Below are 15,938 nucleotides of genomic sequence, written 5' to 3' on the forward strand. Positions count from 1 at the left end.
ATCCATTTTTTTAGCAGTGAACTATAGCTATTCTTTTTTTTTTTTTTTTTTTAATGTTTATTTATTTTTGAGACAGAGAGAGACACAGCATGAATGGGGGAGGGTCAGAGAGAGGGAGACACAGAATCTGAAACAGGCTCCAGGCTCTGAGCTGGCAGCACAGAGCCCGACGCGGGGCTCGAACTCACGGACCGTGAGATCATGACCTGAGCCGAAGTTGGACGCTTAACCGACTGAGCCACCCAGGCGCCCCGAACTGTAGCTATTCTTTAAGACAATGTGAGGCCCCTGCAAAGACAAATCTGTAACAGAAAGGCTGAACAGCAGAGGGGAAGTGCCCGGGGACGGGGACTTCACAAGCTCAGGCGGCATTCTCGAGGGCCCCCTGCAACACCACGTGCATTCACTTACTCAACACTCCAACAGGGGGAAAACCTCTGGCCTATTGTCACTAAAAACCCAATAACTGACTTCAGTGATCTTATTTCTTTCTTGACATTTCTGTAAGCTTATTCAACTTCAGGAGAATTAAATATCTAATATGTTTCCCAAATAACCTTGCATTGACAAATCATGTCCATCATGTATTTGCAGAGCTAGGTGGTAAGCATTGCTCCCTTTGTGGCCTTGGAACAGACTGAAATGGACTACGCATCCTGGTTTGGACTCCTAGGGAACCAGTGTGGTGATTAATCTTATTAAACAGTAACAGTGAAATCAGGTCGTGAGAGCCACTGATCAGGTAAACTGATATGTGAAGTCACAACATGTAGACTCATATTTATTTAGTCATTACTGAGTCTCTACGTGCAAGGCATCAGCTTAGTGCTAAGCGGAATATAAACATGAAGGCCTAGTCTACGTTCCCAAGGAAATGCAGTCTAGTTAATAGATAATGTATGTAACGAAATATTAGGAGAAGTACACATTTCCCACAGGGTGGAGGCAGATTTGTATTGTGCCTTTTATTAGATCATAATGATAACTAAGTGTTTTGCAATTTATAAAAGCACCCTTGGGCAGAAATTGTTCTTATTCACGACCAAATCCCAGTACCTAGAACACAGCCTGGCACACGGAATACCCTTAATAAATATTTATGGAGAAAATGAATGAATGACACATCTTCCCATCCATTAGGGCACTTAAACCTCACAGTCACTGTACAGAATGTTTTCTTCACCATTATTGCTAGTTATTAAATGAGGAAACCATGGCTCTGGCTACTCGGCGAGAAGCAGCAGTGACAGAAGCTAAATCAGACTCAACAACTCCAAGCATTTCCAATACAAATGAAAATGCCTACTAATAAACATGCCTTCAAGAGCACCCGGAGGTCCCAGCCTCCGAGCTCCTGGTAATGGCAGAAAGCGGCTTGGTCAGACTAACCTTCCTTCAGGCAAAAATGATAGAATCTGGAGTAAGACATGTGCACAACTTGAAAGCATGGAGGGTAGGTGGGGGGACCGAAAGCAGGCAGAAACTAAAGAGTCTACCTGTGAAAGACAAACTACCGGGAGTAGAGGATTGATAGTTGATGACCTTTTGCCAGAGGGTGCTGCCAACTCTGCATGTGACAGGGGTGACCTGGGGTGGCAAACGACAATGTTCGGGGCTAACTGCGCAGCCGGAAGGCTGGGGTGAGAGGAGCAGAACCACACGGAAGGGTAAAGCCTCCAAATCCGTGTATAAAATTGGCCCAAACCTGAAGCACTGAACTACACGGGCAACATCAACATATTCAGAGTTTCGTGGGGAAAATGTAGACACAAATAATCCCCTACTCCTCTTCATCATATTACCTGCTTGAAGTGACTTTTCTCCCTAAATGAGGCTTCTTCAAGCTTACTGATGCTTGATTATTTAAAAAAAAATTTTTTAAGTTTATTTATTTATTTTGAGAGCAACAGTAGACAAGTGGGAAAGGGGCAGAGAGGAGTGACAGAATCCCAAGCAGGCTCCACACTGTCAACACAGAGCCCGAAGCGGGGCTCAAACTCCTCAACTGTGAGATCACGACCTGAGCGGAGACCCAGAATTGGACGCTCAGATGTTTAGCCGACTGTGCCACCCAAATGCCCCAAGGCTTGCTTTTTTAAGAACTGGGAAAGTTTACACCAAAATAAACACAATGAGATTATTATTTTTTAAGGATTAAAAGCTCAAAGTCTAGTATTTTAGTCTAGAAATTTTTACTTATTGGTAGCACACAGGCACAAATTATAGTGATGTTTTTACCATCAGGTTCACAAAAATGAAAAAGGAGAGCTGGTACTCAACTGTTGAGGTGGGGGAAACAGTGTTGACAGGGTGTCAGTCACCCAGTTGGGGGGGAGATCAATTTGACAACCTACCAAAAGCCCTCCAACTACGCATACCCTCTAAGTTTAAGAAATGTATCTTGAGGAAATAAATATACTGAAGATGAAGTAAAAATATTCATTGCAAGAGCGCCTGGGTGGCTCAGTCGATTAAGCATCCAACTTCAGCTCAGGTCACGATCTCATGGTTTGTGAGTTCAAGCCCTGCATCAGGCCGTCTGCTGTCAGCACAGAGCCAGCTTCAGGTCCTCTGTCTCCCTCTCTCTGCCCCTGCTCCACTTGCTCTCTCTCTCTCTCTCTTGAAAATAAACATTTAAAAAAATATATTCACTGCAGCACTATTAACAAGTGAAAAAGTAGAAACTGTCTTGATGTCCAACAAAAAGCAATTTATTAAATAATGATAAATTCATACACCAGATGGTTAGAGAACACTGTTCAAAATATATTACATTTTAAAAACAAATTACAAAAGAAAGTGCACACAGACATTGTAATGGCTGTTGCAGTATATAAAACATACAACCTAATGTATACATTAATGTATTCCCATCCAAATGGATTTTGGAATAACCCTTGGTTGGCCTGTGGAAGTGTGGTTACTGTTACTCTCATATAAATAAGAGAAAGAACAGAATTGTTAGGAAACAAGAAAACAGTTCAGAAATCTAAAGCAAGAAAAAAAACTGACACAAGTTTGCTTACTTCTTCAACATTCATGAATACATTTAATAATATTTAAGCCGTAAGTAAAATATTCACACTTACCTTAAAAGTCAAGATAATGCTGATAAACAGAAGAATAATAAGGACCAAGCAGGTAGGATTCACGGACATGATATCATCTCTGTAGGGAAAATTAGGAGGCTGCAAATAAAAAGTGCCCCATTAGCAAATCTCATTAATCATTCAGGATTACACTCTTTAGGCATTCACCAGATATGCTTATTAAAAAGCAATTAGTTAAAACAGACAGTTATTATGTAAGACCCCTACAAACTTTCTAGCCTACCTCTACTAATTAAAGAGTAACAAACGGTTTGTGGGGAGAGGTCAGTGTACTCATAATTCAGGCAATAACTCGTGAAAAGAAAAATCAGAGGAAGGTTCATTAAATGAGACCTGAAAATGTAACACTGCCTCCTATGATCCAAAAAGTTAAAGTCAGTAGTCTATATATACCTCTGACATTTAGATTTTATGCAAATTCTGGACCACTCTAAAGGGCTTGCACAGGCCAAGGAGGAAAAACTATTAAAATCCTGTTTTATTTATACAGAGTATTTTTGCTAATGCTGCTTCTCTTCAAAGAGCAAATCTTTTACACTAGTAGGTATTCACAGCATTAAAAACCAAAGACCAAGCCCTACCATCTGACCATACAGATGAAGTATCAGGTCAAAGAAGTCCCTTCAGGAGGACCCAAACCTGCCCCTATGATTGGGGGTGACGGGGCCCCACCATGAAGCCCCTGCTCCGCCTGGGGGAAGCCCTCCTCTAACTGGCCTGGGTCAGTGTGCGTGGAAGGCAGCTTGGGAAACCATGTCCCCTTTCCTCTCTTCTTCATCACCTAAGATCATAACTGTTTGGATTCCACATGAGCAGTATTCTGAGACATAACAAAGAGGTTCCAAATGTTAAGAAAGAATACAAAGAAAACCCATGACTCATGTGCCCGACTCCTCCTCCCCCCAGGAAACATCACCAACTGGTTTTCAGTCTCCTTTCGCTTTGGGCAAAATACCCAAGAAATAAAACCTGAATCATTCTTTGTGATCAGCTCATGAAACTGGTCCCTACCCTTGGAGACTGGAAGGGCTTTTGTAGTACTAATCTTAAAGGTAAGAATAAAACAACTTGGTGCTGGTTCACAAGATCAACATGAAATCATATTGTTTCTGTGTCTAATTAAAAAAAAAAAAAAAAGGATTAAAGTGGAAGTTTGTGACTCCTTCCACAAACATCTCTATACTCTTTCCTCCAGAAAAGCGAGCGTGGTTTCTACGTCCAGTTAAGGCCTATAGAACACAGGCACAACTTTTTTTAGCTGCACTTTACAAGACTCCACATGAACAGAACAGGCATTAGAATTAAGTGGGTGCCTTCCGCCAGCTTTCTCAGATAACGGTCCCCGCAGACTCCTGTATCTCAGCTTGTCAGCGGGGCCTTGCTGTCACTGGAGCTTTAACATCATCCTTAAGCATCGTGATAATCCATAAGCCTCACCACTTCAACTTAGACTGATCTTGAAGTAGAACAGACTGAAGACACTTGTATTATTTGGTTTGTAATTACAAATAAAAGTAGACAGTGATTTTTTTTTTTTTTTTGCTGATACTATGATTACTGTCAGCAGTATCCCCGATATTATCATTTTACCACTGGCAGCTCTAAGGCTAAGTGACTGAACAAGGTGGGGTATAACAAAGTCAAGGTAGTATTCTGAGTGTTCTGAACGCCTGCCTGCACCTTATACATTTCTGCAATATATGGGACGGAGCACACAGGACACTCTTCAAGCAGTCACAGGGCTGCCATAGGGCTTGTCTTATAGTGTCTCCTAACTCAGCACCACCCCCTTTACCAGCCCCTCAAGGTGACAGGCTATGCTGAAATCATGCTTCCTGCACACTTCCAAGGTTGACTTTAGGAACCCAGCACTAGGTCCTCATTACAGAGTAAAAACACAAGTCCCTAAAGAAAAAGGTAATTCTACAACCTGCTCGTTATATAGAAACACTCTCATGCAGTAATACTCAAGCTGTACCACAAGAGATAACATACAATTAGAAAATACACGTGGAAAATACACAAAAAAACACACATGGCAAATACACAAAATTTTTCTTGACACTACAGGCTACCGAAACATAGACCTGCTGGGTTTTTTTTAATTTTTTAAAAATGTTTTTATTTATTTTTGAGAAAGAGAGAGAGAGAGAGGGAGGGGCAGAGAGAGAGGGAGACACAGAATCTAAAGCAGGCTCCAGGCTCTGAGCTGTCAGCACAGAGCCCGATGCGGGGCTCAAACTTATGAACTGCAAGATCATGGCCTGAGCCAAAGTCAGACACTTAACCAACTGAGCCACCCAGGAGCCCCTGGACCTGTTATCTAAACCAAGGATAAGTTATTACTAAAAAGAATGACAACCATAACAGTGACAACCTAATGCTTTTAAGGAGCAAAACGCTGGAGGCTTTTCATGCGAGGTCTGCTAAGTATTAGTTACGTGATCTGGGCATGACTGCCTTAAGATCGGAAACTTCTGAGGCCACATTTCCTTCCCTCCCCTCCTCCTCCTGCTCCATCTCTCTCTTTTCCACTGAACTTCCTCTTGGCCTCCCCTGTCACCTGAAATCCTCAGCCTTGTATCTCCCATCCCAGAAAAACCCTGCTCCTTCCCCAGAGCTCATAGACAATGCAAACTTCCAAAGAGTGAACATTCTCCCCCTTTAAAACGTTCTAAAATTTTGAAGAAATTAAATTTTAAGGCACATTCACAATTTTAAAAATGAAGGCTAAAAATGTAAAGGCACAGAATTATTCTAATCTCACACCTTCCACAAGCTTCTGAACACCCAGCGACCCACCGCATTTGCTCAGATGATCACAAAGGGCATTTAACAGAAAACCAGTCCCAAAAAGATACTTGAGGAAGATAGGGGTTCTATGGTCAAATCAGTTTGGGAACCAGCATATAGTATAGTTCCACTTTTCCCATACAACAGCAGAGGCAAAATGCTATCCTTTGCTAATAACTGAGCAAACTACATCTTACAAAAATAATAATCAGTAACTAGCTTATTGATTTATGTAGGTGCATCTCATAGAGTCAATACAGCCCCTACTTATCTACTCCAGAGGTTATGTTGTCCTGACAAGCATTCTAAGAAACCAAAAATCTCATCTTTAAGACAACACTCAAAAATTTCTAATCAGTAACTCAGAAGCCAGTGAAAGACACACAAAATCACAAGTGTGTGTATGCTGATGTCTCGATCCCTGACTTGCGGGTTTCCCTCATGAAGGAACCGTGGTGGGGACGGCCACATACCAGCTGTCGTATGTATTCCTGAATGGAGTTCGGATACACAAGCACAGTGACGGCAACCAAGGTGTTGAGGGCGAAATCAAAGATCTGGTAACAGAAGAACGGGATGATCCAGGCAGCGCGTTGCTAAATAGGACAGAAAATACAACGTCAATGTGTTCCACGTAAGAAAATATGGTTTCTTCCCAATTCAGACAAAACCTTTCTTGATCTGAAGGGAAATGGAGGACAAGAAATTCAATCAACCAGGTCATGACAACTGACAAGGCAGACAGCGGTGGTCAAAAACAAGCCTCTGGACATTTCTGAGACTACAGCATTGGTTTTCCATCCACATCATATTAATGTGAGATTTAAACTTCCAAAGATTCTTACAGGAAACTGAGACTCATCACTTCTTCCTTCTTACAAGTAGCTGCACAGGTTACAAGTGTAAGGGATCAAGGAAAAAGCCCCTTTTTTCAGCCCCTTATTTCAAGGCTGCTTACCTTGTATGCTCCGTAAGTAGCCATTGCACAAATCAGGATCATAAGAAGAGAAATTGCAATCGCAATGCACATGTCTGCGAAAAGAAAAAAAGAAAATCAGTACTAGATCCACTGTTTTAACATTTTTTTTATATTATTTATTTTGAGAGAGAAGGTGTAAGCAGGGGAGAGCCAGAGAGAGGAGAGAGAGAATCCCAAGCAGGCTCCACACTGTCAGCAGAGCCCAATGTAGGACTTGAACTCATAAGCTGTGAGTGATCATGAGCCGAAATCAAGACTCAGATGCTTAACTGACTGAGCCACCCAGGCACCCCGTGTTTTAACATTTTTTTCATCTCTCGTCAAAGGCATTTTGTTTATAAACCAATTATAAGTGAGAACTTTATACGAAGTAAACCACTTGGAGCTCTTTAGGAATTTGAGAAGATGATAGTTAATGGACATAATATGTCCAAAGAAGTTCTCCTTGAATCATAAAAATGTCTACACATAACATACTGACTTACACGTAAGTTTATTTTGAAAACGGGAAAGCGATCTTCGTTACAGATATTTTTTAAAAAAAAGTTTGGTCATCTGGTCCACTGAATTAGATATACAATAAATTAGGCATTTTTTTAAGCATGAGTGCCTAACATGTATTTTATAAACTCATGTGTGTCTTATGCCCCCATTAAAACCCTCCACTGGCTTCTCATTTAAAATAAAATCTCAGGGGGTGCCTGGGTGGCGCAGTCGGTTGGGCGTCCGACTTCAGCCAGGTCACGATCTCGCGGTCCGTGAGTTCGAGCCCCGCGTCGGGCTCTGGGCTGATGGCTCAGAGCCTGGAGCCTGTTTCCGATTCTGTGTCTCCCTCTCTCTCTGCCCCTCCCCCGTTCATGCTCTGTCTCTCTCTGTCCCAAAAATAAATAAACGTTGAAAAAAAAAAAAATAAAATCTCAGTTTATCATAGCCTTTATGTCTGTCATTTCTTCTAGAGCATGCCTAATCTCTCTCTAATCTCCTCACACTTTCTCACGTACTACAATCCAGCCATGCCACTCAGTTCCCTAAGTACAGAGAGAACACCCCACTGTAGGGCCTTGGCACCTGTAGATCCCACTGACTGGGGCACCTTCACTCCCATTACCATAGGACTAGCTCTGCCTTTGTATCATTCGCACCTCAGCTCAAACATCAACACCTCCAACAGCTCTTCCCTGAGTATTCATCCTACTTCCGGTTCCTCCCACATCAATGTCCTGTTTTCTTTACAGCACGTATCACTATGATCTTGTTTATACCTGTTGTGTATTATCAGTCTCTCTTTGCTAGAGGACTCCTCCTGAGGGCAAGAACTTTCTGCATCTTCTTTACTACTGCAACCCCAACATATAGAAGGAGACAGATGCCCACCACAGGAGCCACTAGCCACATGTGGGCCCAGAGCACCTGTGATGTGCTCAGTCTGAAGTGAGATGTGCTGTAAGATTAAACTATACTCCAGAATTCAAGGACCTACCACCAAAAAAAAAAAAAAAAAAGTAAAATATCTTGGGGTGTCTGGGTGCCTTAGTCAGTTGAGCATCTGACTCTTAATTATGACTCAGATCACGATCTCACGATTCAAGAGATCAAGCCCCAGGTCAGACTCTGCACTGACAGTGTAGAGCCTGCTTGGGATTCTCTCTCCCTCTCTTCTCTCAAACCCTCCCCTTCGTACTCTCTCTCTCTCTCTCTCTCTCAAAATAAATAAACTTGAAAAAAAAAAAAGAATGTAAAATATCTTAATCATTTTTATACTGATCACATGCTAAAATATTCTGGATATACTGAGTTAAATAAGACAAACCAGTCGGATGAGCATCCAACTTTGCCTCAGGTCATGATCTCATGGCTCGTGAGTTCGAGCCCCGCATCGGGCTCTGTGCTGACAGCTCAGAGCCTGGACCCTGCTTCGGATTCTGTGTCTCCCTCTCTCTGCCCCTCCCCCACCTGCAATCTGTCTCCCTCTCTTTCTCTTTCTTGTAAATAAATATTAAAAAATTACAAAAATAAAAATTAAAAAAATAAACAAAAAGTAGTACAGTTAATTTCACCTGGGTCTACCTTTTTAAGTGTGGCTTCCAGAAAATTTTAACTTACATATGTGCTTGTACTCTCTTTCTATTGAACAGTGCTGATCTAGAACACTGCCTATATCACAGCAGGGACTAAGTGAACATTTATTCAAGAGGTCATGTTATTATGTCTTTAGATTCAGATTAATTTTTTTAATGTTTATTTTTGAGAGAGAGAGAGAGAGAGAGAGAGAGAGAGAGAAGATGAGCAGGGGAGGGGCAGAGAGACAGGAAGACACAGAATCTGAAACAGGCTCCAGGCTCTGAGCTGTCAGCACAGAGCCTGATGCAGGGTTCAAACCCATGAACTGTCAGATCATGACCTGAGTCAAAGTTGACGCTTAACCGAGTCACTGAGGAGTCCCACACCCCTAGAGATTCAGATTAGTACATATGACTGGGTTTCTTTTTTTTTTTTTTTAATTTTTTTTTAATGTTTATTTTTGAGAGAGACAGAGACAGAATGAGAGTGGGTTAGGGGCAGAGAGAGGGAGACACAGAATCCAAAGCGGGCTCCAGACTCCGAGCTGTCAGCACAGAGCCCGATGCGGGGTTCGAACTCAAGAGCTGTGAGATCATGACCTGAGCCGAAGTCGGATGCTCAACCGACTGAGCCACCCAGGCGCCCCCACATATGACTGGGTTTCTAAAGCAGTTCTACTGTGGGATTCTTACTAGCTAAGACAGTGCAAAAACCCATGCAGTAAAACATCTGTATGGTGCTGGCAGTTTCTGAGGCATTTCACGCATACCTCATTTAGTCTTCTTAACTCTGAGACGACACTGTTCCCACCAAGCAGACCGCAAAACGAGGCTTAGAAGTTATGAAACCCGCTGAGACAGTATTTGCCCCAAAAGGCTGAACTGTGACTAGTCCTGCTCTTGGATTTCAAATCTCTGGTTCTGCTAAGACTGCTGCTTCCTCTTCAGCTTTCAATACTGACCAATGAACCAATGTGGCCGACTGCTTCGATCCTCCAAAGGAAAACATCCCACTTCTAGAACCATCCTCTCTGCATCCTCAGCTTCAGAGAGGAGAGGACATTTTAGGCAGGAGGTTTACAAACAGAAGAATTGGATAAAAGTACATTCTAGGACAGCAACGCAGGTATATCAACAAAGACCATCTGCCATATTTAAAATTTTAAAAATGAAGGTTCCTGAGATTAATCTATATGGATTTAGTGGAATAAATTCAACATTTCATTCTCAAAAAAGAAAAAAGATACGGTTATGAAAGCCTCAGAGGATGACCAGTACTAGCCAGTACTTAAAAAATTCTTTAAAGCATACATACAGATTTTGTAGTTTATAATTTTAATGTTAAATTGGCTTACCTTTTCCCTCTTATGAGGGAAGAGATACCTACAAGGAAAGTTCATGTATGCCCTATGGTATTCTTGTAGGATCGTGAGGGGAATAAACTTGAATGCATTTTATATGCAAAACAAAAGCTGAGAGACTTAACTCCTTAACAGCAAAGGGAAAGTCTCTCTCACACACACATATGTAAGCCCACGTGGATGCATTCTAGCATGCCATTTGCATATGAAGTAATGAGGGTTATCAGGCTCTCCGTTCCTACATAAAGCTATGACCACCGTGGAATGTCCATTGTCTGCTTTTACGGTCCCCACTTATATGTGTGCCTTCTTTCCGCAGTGAAGTAGGTGCTGTGTTATTATGTTAATCCTCAGGACAACCCTATAAGGTTAGTACTATTAATAATTGCATTTTAGAAAAAGACTAGAAGAAGGCAAGTCCCTTGCCCAAGGCTGCCCAGCTAGTAAGCGGTGGATGGGATATTCTCCCCAAGAAGGATGAGTCTATACTCTTCACCCGGATGTTACCCAGCTGGGGAGGAAAACCATGCAGCCTCCCTAAAAGGAATTGGACGTCGGTATGTACTTGCTATGTGCAAAACCTATGAGAATTTATAGCAATCTCTGAAACCGGAACTCAGGCAGAAGTTTATTATTTTCTTCTTTGTCTACTGACATGGTTTCCAAATTCTGTACAAGCATATTTTATAATGAGAAAAAAAATTAATGGAAGCCAGCCCATTTATAGGGTATTCTTTACTTCACAGATCTTTTTTTTTTAATTTTTTTTTTTTCCAACGTTTATTTATTTTTGGGACAGAGAGAGACAGAGCATGAACGGGCGAGGGGCAGAGAGAGAGGGAGACACAGAATCGGAAACAGGCTCCAGGCTCTGAGCCATCAGCCCAGAGCCTGACGCGGGGCTCGAAGTCACGGACCGCGAGATCGTGACCTGGCTGAAGTCGGACGCTTAACCGACTGCGCCACCCAGGCGCCCCATACTTCACAGATCTTAAAAGAGACTCTAGGTATACAAACTCAAGGTTGTATTCAAACATTTTAAATATTAATATAACCTAAAAAAACACTAATATAGCCGGCATATCCTATTCTGAAGTAAAAAGAAACTCCAGAACTAAATCTCATATAATTATAAAAAATGTTTAAATTTACCTCCTTCTCCAAGAAGAGAAATTAGGGGCACAGGGGCACCTGGTGGCTCAGTCGGTTAAGTGTCCAACTCTTTATTTCAGTTCAGGTCATGATCTCACGGTTCGTGGGATCAAGACCTGTGTAGGGCTCTGCACTGCCTGCTTGGCATTGTCTCTCCCTCTCTCTCTCTCTCTCTCTCTCTCAAAATAAATAAATAAAACCTTGTTAAAAAGATAGAGAAATTTAAAAAGCACAAAAGTAAGAGAAAAGTCATAGAATATCCGTTTACCATTCATAGTGAGATACTACTTACCATAAAAAAAAAAAAAAGTTAATTTGAGATGAGGAAATTTTCAAAATTCTGTTCGTACAAATGATTATACCAACCACACCGACCGGACTGAGTATATGACAAGCATGTGAAATAGCTTAGGTAGAATCAAAGTGTAAATCCAATAAAAACATGGAGCAGAGAAGACACAGCAGGCTAATACGCCTTCTATCTCCTAGCAATCTGGAGCACATGCTGGCTCCTCTGACAGTGTGTAGTGAGTGCACCCTGGTGGACGTGAGTAACTCTGAGGGATTAAAATTCATTCCTTTTAATGACGTCAGACATAAAAGAGGAAACAGTTCCAACAACAACGTACGGATTTTTAAAATCAGTAACAGTACTGGTCGGTGACAGGGATAGATGCCCTTTACTTATTATTTTTTTAAAATATTTATTTTTGAAAGAGAGAGAGAGAGAGAGAGTGTGAGCAAGTGAGGGGCAGAGAGGGAGACACAGAATCCGAAACAGGCTCCAGGCTCTGAGCTGCTAGCACAGAGCCCGACACGGGACCCGAACTCACGAACCGCGAGATCAAGACCTGCACCCAAGTGGGATGCTCAATCAACTGAGCCACTGAGGTGCCCCATCCTTTACTTATTCTTGACACATTATTTCCTAGTAGCAACCCAGTCAGACACACTGTCTTCACACTGTTCCCTAAATTAACGTCCTGCCTCAATAATGCAGCTCTAATTTGAAAAGGATCCTAAGAAAAGCTATACCACAGGCCACAAATGGCATAATTAGATAATGTTTTCTGATAGTCAATCACGGAAATAAAAAAGGCATATAACGGAGTTCTATGAAATGCGTCTCTATTTTTTCTAATTTTCTATTATTGGTGAGACTGATATTTTTCTTAGTCACCCAAACCTCTTGCTTTTTTCCTATTTGAGTTGGTTTCAATCTCTTGTAACTGAAAGTGTTCTGCCTGACACAATTTGCAATATATTAAGAATATTACCTTTTTGTCTATCATAAATGTTGCAAACAGCTTCCCCAATTTATTTCTTCCAACATTATCATGCTAGCCTATGATACAAAAAAGGTGTATGTAGGTGTGCGCGTGTATGTGTGTTTTCATATAATGATTCAAATCATTTCTTTCATTTTTTTTAGTGGCTTGATTTCATGAAATGTCTTTGTTTAAATATTCAATTTCTGTGGGGCGCCTGGGTGGCTCGTCAGTTAAGCATCCGACTTCCGCTCAGGTCATGATCTCATGGTTGGTGGGTTCGAGCCCAGCATCAGGCCCTGTGCTGACAGCTTGGAGCCTGGAGCCTGGAGCCTGCTTCGGACTCTGTCTCTCTCTCTCTGCCCCCTGCCCTGCTCGTGCTCTGTGTCTCTCTCAAAAATAAACAAACATTAAAAAAATACATTTTTAAATAAATATTCTAATTCCACTTTCCCTTATATTTCTTGGGTTTCTTTCCTTCCCATAAAACTTGGAGCTAGCTAGATAACTACTTCATTCATGTACCCATCTTACTTCTTTAGTCATAAGTCACTGCCATGTCTCAAGTTTCTGTCATTTTGGCCACATTCCTGGCACCGCAATTTATGAAAACAAACACTCTGTGGAATATATTCTCACCCCTTAGGTCTAGAGGAGAACTATTTTCAGATGGATTCACAGCAACAATATGACCTACTGAAAGCAAAATATAAAGCCCTAACCACCCAGGTTCAAGTCCCTACTATGGGGTCCTATGTTCTGAGGTTGAAAGTTTGGGGAAGAAGAAACAATAAGGCACTAGTTTTATTTCATTAAAACAGAAGGAAGGTTCTAACACACTTTTTGTATAAGTGTGTGACAACTGTTTGCAACCTTTTATTGAAGTACATTCAGAGAGAAGAGTTTTTTGGCAACATGCTAATTTAGAGCTTTATTCTTAAACTCAAAATTTATTTCATAAACAATCAATAGGTGTGTAATATGGGATAAACACTGTGAGGACACCATCAGGACATAACCTCTGTTCTGATGTTGAGCATCAGAACTGGGAAGGGAAGGAAGAATCCAAGAGGAGTTCGTTGATGAAGAGCTAAGGGAGGTCAGAGGGGCAGGATTACTTTTAGACAAGGGGAAAAAAGAATTTTTTGGAGGAAATGGTTATTTGGGCTGGGTTGTTTTCATATATATATATATATATATATATATATATATATATATATTTTTTTTTTTTTTTTTTTTTTTTTTTTTTTTTTTTTAACTGAGCTATAATTCACAGAGCACTAGGGTGGCTCAGTCGGTTAAGCTTCTAACTCTTGATTTTCAGCTCAGGTCATGATCTCACAGTTTGTTAGTTCAAGCCCCGCGTTGGGCTCTGTGCTGACAGTGCGAAGCCTACTTGGGATTCCCTCTCCCCCTCCCCTGTGCTCATGAGCTCTCCTCTCTCAAAGTAAATAAATACACTTTAAGACAATAATAATAAAATGAGCCATAAAAAAGTTAGGAAGAACTAATTAATTCAGGAAACTTACTTAAAATGTCAAGTTCACAGAATCTAATATAAGGAAATTAGTTCCTGCCAGCTACATGCTTATATTGAGATGTATACTGATATAGTTAAATCTCTATATAAAAACAGAAAAAGCAATAAACAGCATTTACATTTTTTGTGTGATTAGTGATTATGTTCACTGGAGAACCAAGATGTCATGACTAGACCGTGAGAAGGAAATAAAAGAAATTTAATTAAAAACATGAATGATCTATAGATCATTTAATGCAATCCCTATCAAAATACCAACAGCATTTTTCACAGACCTAGAATGAATAATCCTAACATTTGTATGAAGTTCTTATAAAATAAAGAAGTTTCTACACAGTGAAGGAAACAACAGAACTAAAAGGCAACATACTGAATTCCAATTCAGATATTTGCAAATGACATATCCAATAAAGGATTAGTACCCAAAATACATAAGGAACTTATAAAACTCAACACCCAGGGGAGCCTGGGTGGCTCAGTTGGTTAAGCGTCTGACTCTTAATTTCAGCTCAGGTCATGATCTCACGGTTTGTGGGTTCAAGCCCCACATCAGGCCCCGTGCTGAAAAGTGCAAAGCCTGCTTGGGATTCTCTCTCTCCCCCTCTCTGCCCTACCCTGCTCACTCTATCTCTCAAAATAAATAAATCAACTTAGAAATTTTTATATATATAAAAAAAAAAAACCTTGGGGCACCTGGGTGGCTCAGTCGGTTAAGCGTCCAACTCTTGGTGTTGGCTTGGGTCATGATCTCACACTTTGTGGGTTCAAGCCCCATACTGGGCTCTGTGCTGACAGTGTGGAGCCTGCTTGGGATACTCCCTCTCCCTCTCTCTCTGCCCCTCCCCCACTCACTCTGTCTCTCTCTCAAAAATAAGTAAACTTAAAAAAAATTTTTTAAAAACCCTCAACACCCAAAAAATGAATAATCCAATTTAAAAATGGGCAGAACACATGAAAAGATATGCCTCCAAACAAGACATACAAATGGCCAACAGACACATGAAAAGATGCTCTATATCACTCATCAGGGAAATGCAAATCAAAACTACGGTGAGATACCACCTCGCACCTGTCAGAATGGCTAAAATCAACAACACAAGAAACAAGTGTTGGTGAGGATGTGGAGAAAACGGAACCCTCGTATAGTGCTGGTGAGAATGCAAACTGGTACAGCCACTCTGGAAAACAGTATGAAGGTTCCTCAAAAAGTTAAAAATGGAACTACCCTATGATCCAGTAAGTACACTACAGGGTATTTACCCCAAAAGTACAAAAACTAATTCAAAGGGATACATGCACCCTTATGTTTACTGGAGCGTTCTTTTCAACACTCAAATTATGGAAGCAGCCCAACTGTCCATCAATAGATGAATGTATAATGAAGATGTGGTGTGTGTGTGTGTGTGTGTATACATATACATAAACTACTATTTGGCCATGAAAAAGAATAAGATCTTGCCATTTGCAACAATATGGATGGAGTCAAAAAGCATAATGCTAAGTGAAATAAATCAGTCAGAGAAAGACAAATACCATACGATTTCACTCATATGTGGAAGCTAAGAAAACAAACAAAGGAGATAAAAAAGAGACAGAAACCAAGAAACAGACTCTCAACTCTAGAGAATAAGCTGATGGATACCAGGGCGGGGGTGGGTGGAGAGATGGGCGAAAC

The 15,938-nt window shown here is 41.1% G+C and overlaps 1 protein-coding gene across 1 annotated transcript in view; it reads right to left on the reverse strand.

The window, feature by feature from the left end:
* The window catches only part of LAPTM4B (lysosomal protein transmembrane 4 beta), a 77,925-nt gene that overhangs the window by 23,798 nt on the left and 38,189 nt on the right, over positions 1–15,938 (reverse strand). Inside the window, exons 3-5 of the mRNA XM_086695082.1 lie at positions 6,862–6,935; positions 6,377–6,499; positions 3,090–3,188 (exon numbers count right to left, since the gene is read on the reverse strand). Of these exons, the coding sequence (XP_086551208.1) occupies positions 3,090–3,188; positions 6,377–6,499; positions 6,862–6,935 (296 nt within the window). The remainder of the gene's footprint in view (positions 1–3,089; positions 3,189–6,376; positions 6,500–6,861; positions 6,936–15,938) is intronic.

This window comes from Puma concolor, chromosome F2 (assembly GCF_028749965.1).
Source record: "Puma concolor isolate L17-30 chromosome F2, mPumCon1.1.hap2, whole genome shotgun sequence".
NCBI lineage: Eukaryota > Metazoa > Chordata > Mammalia > Carnivora > Felidae > Puma > Puma concolor.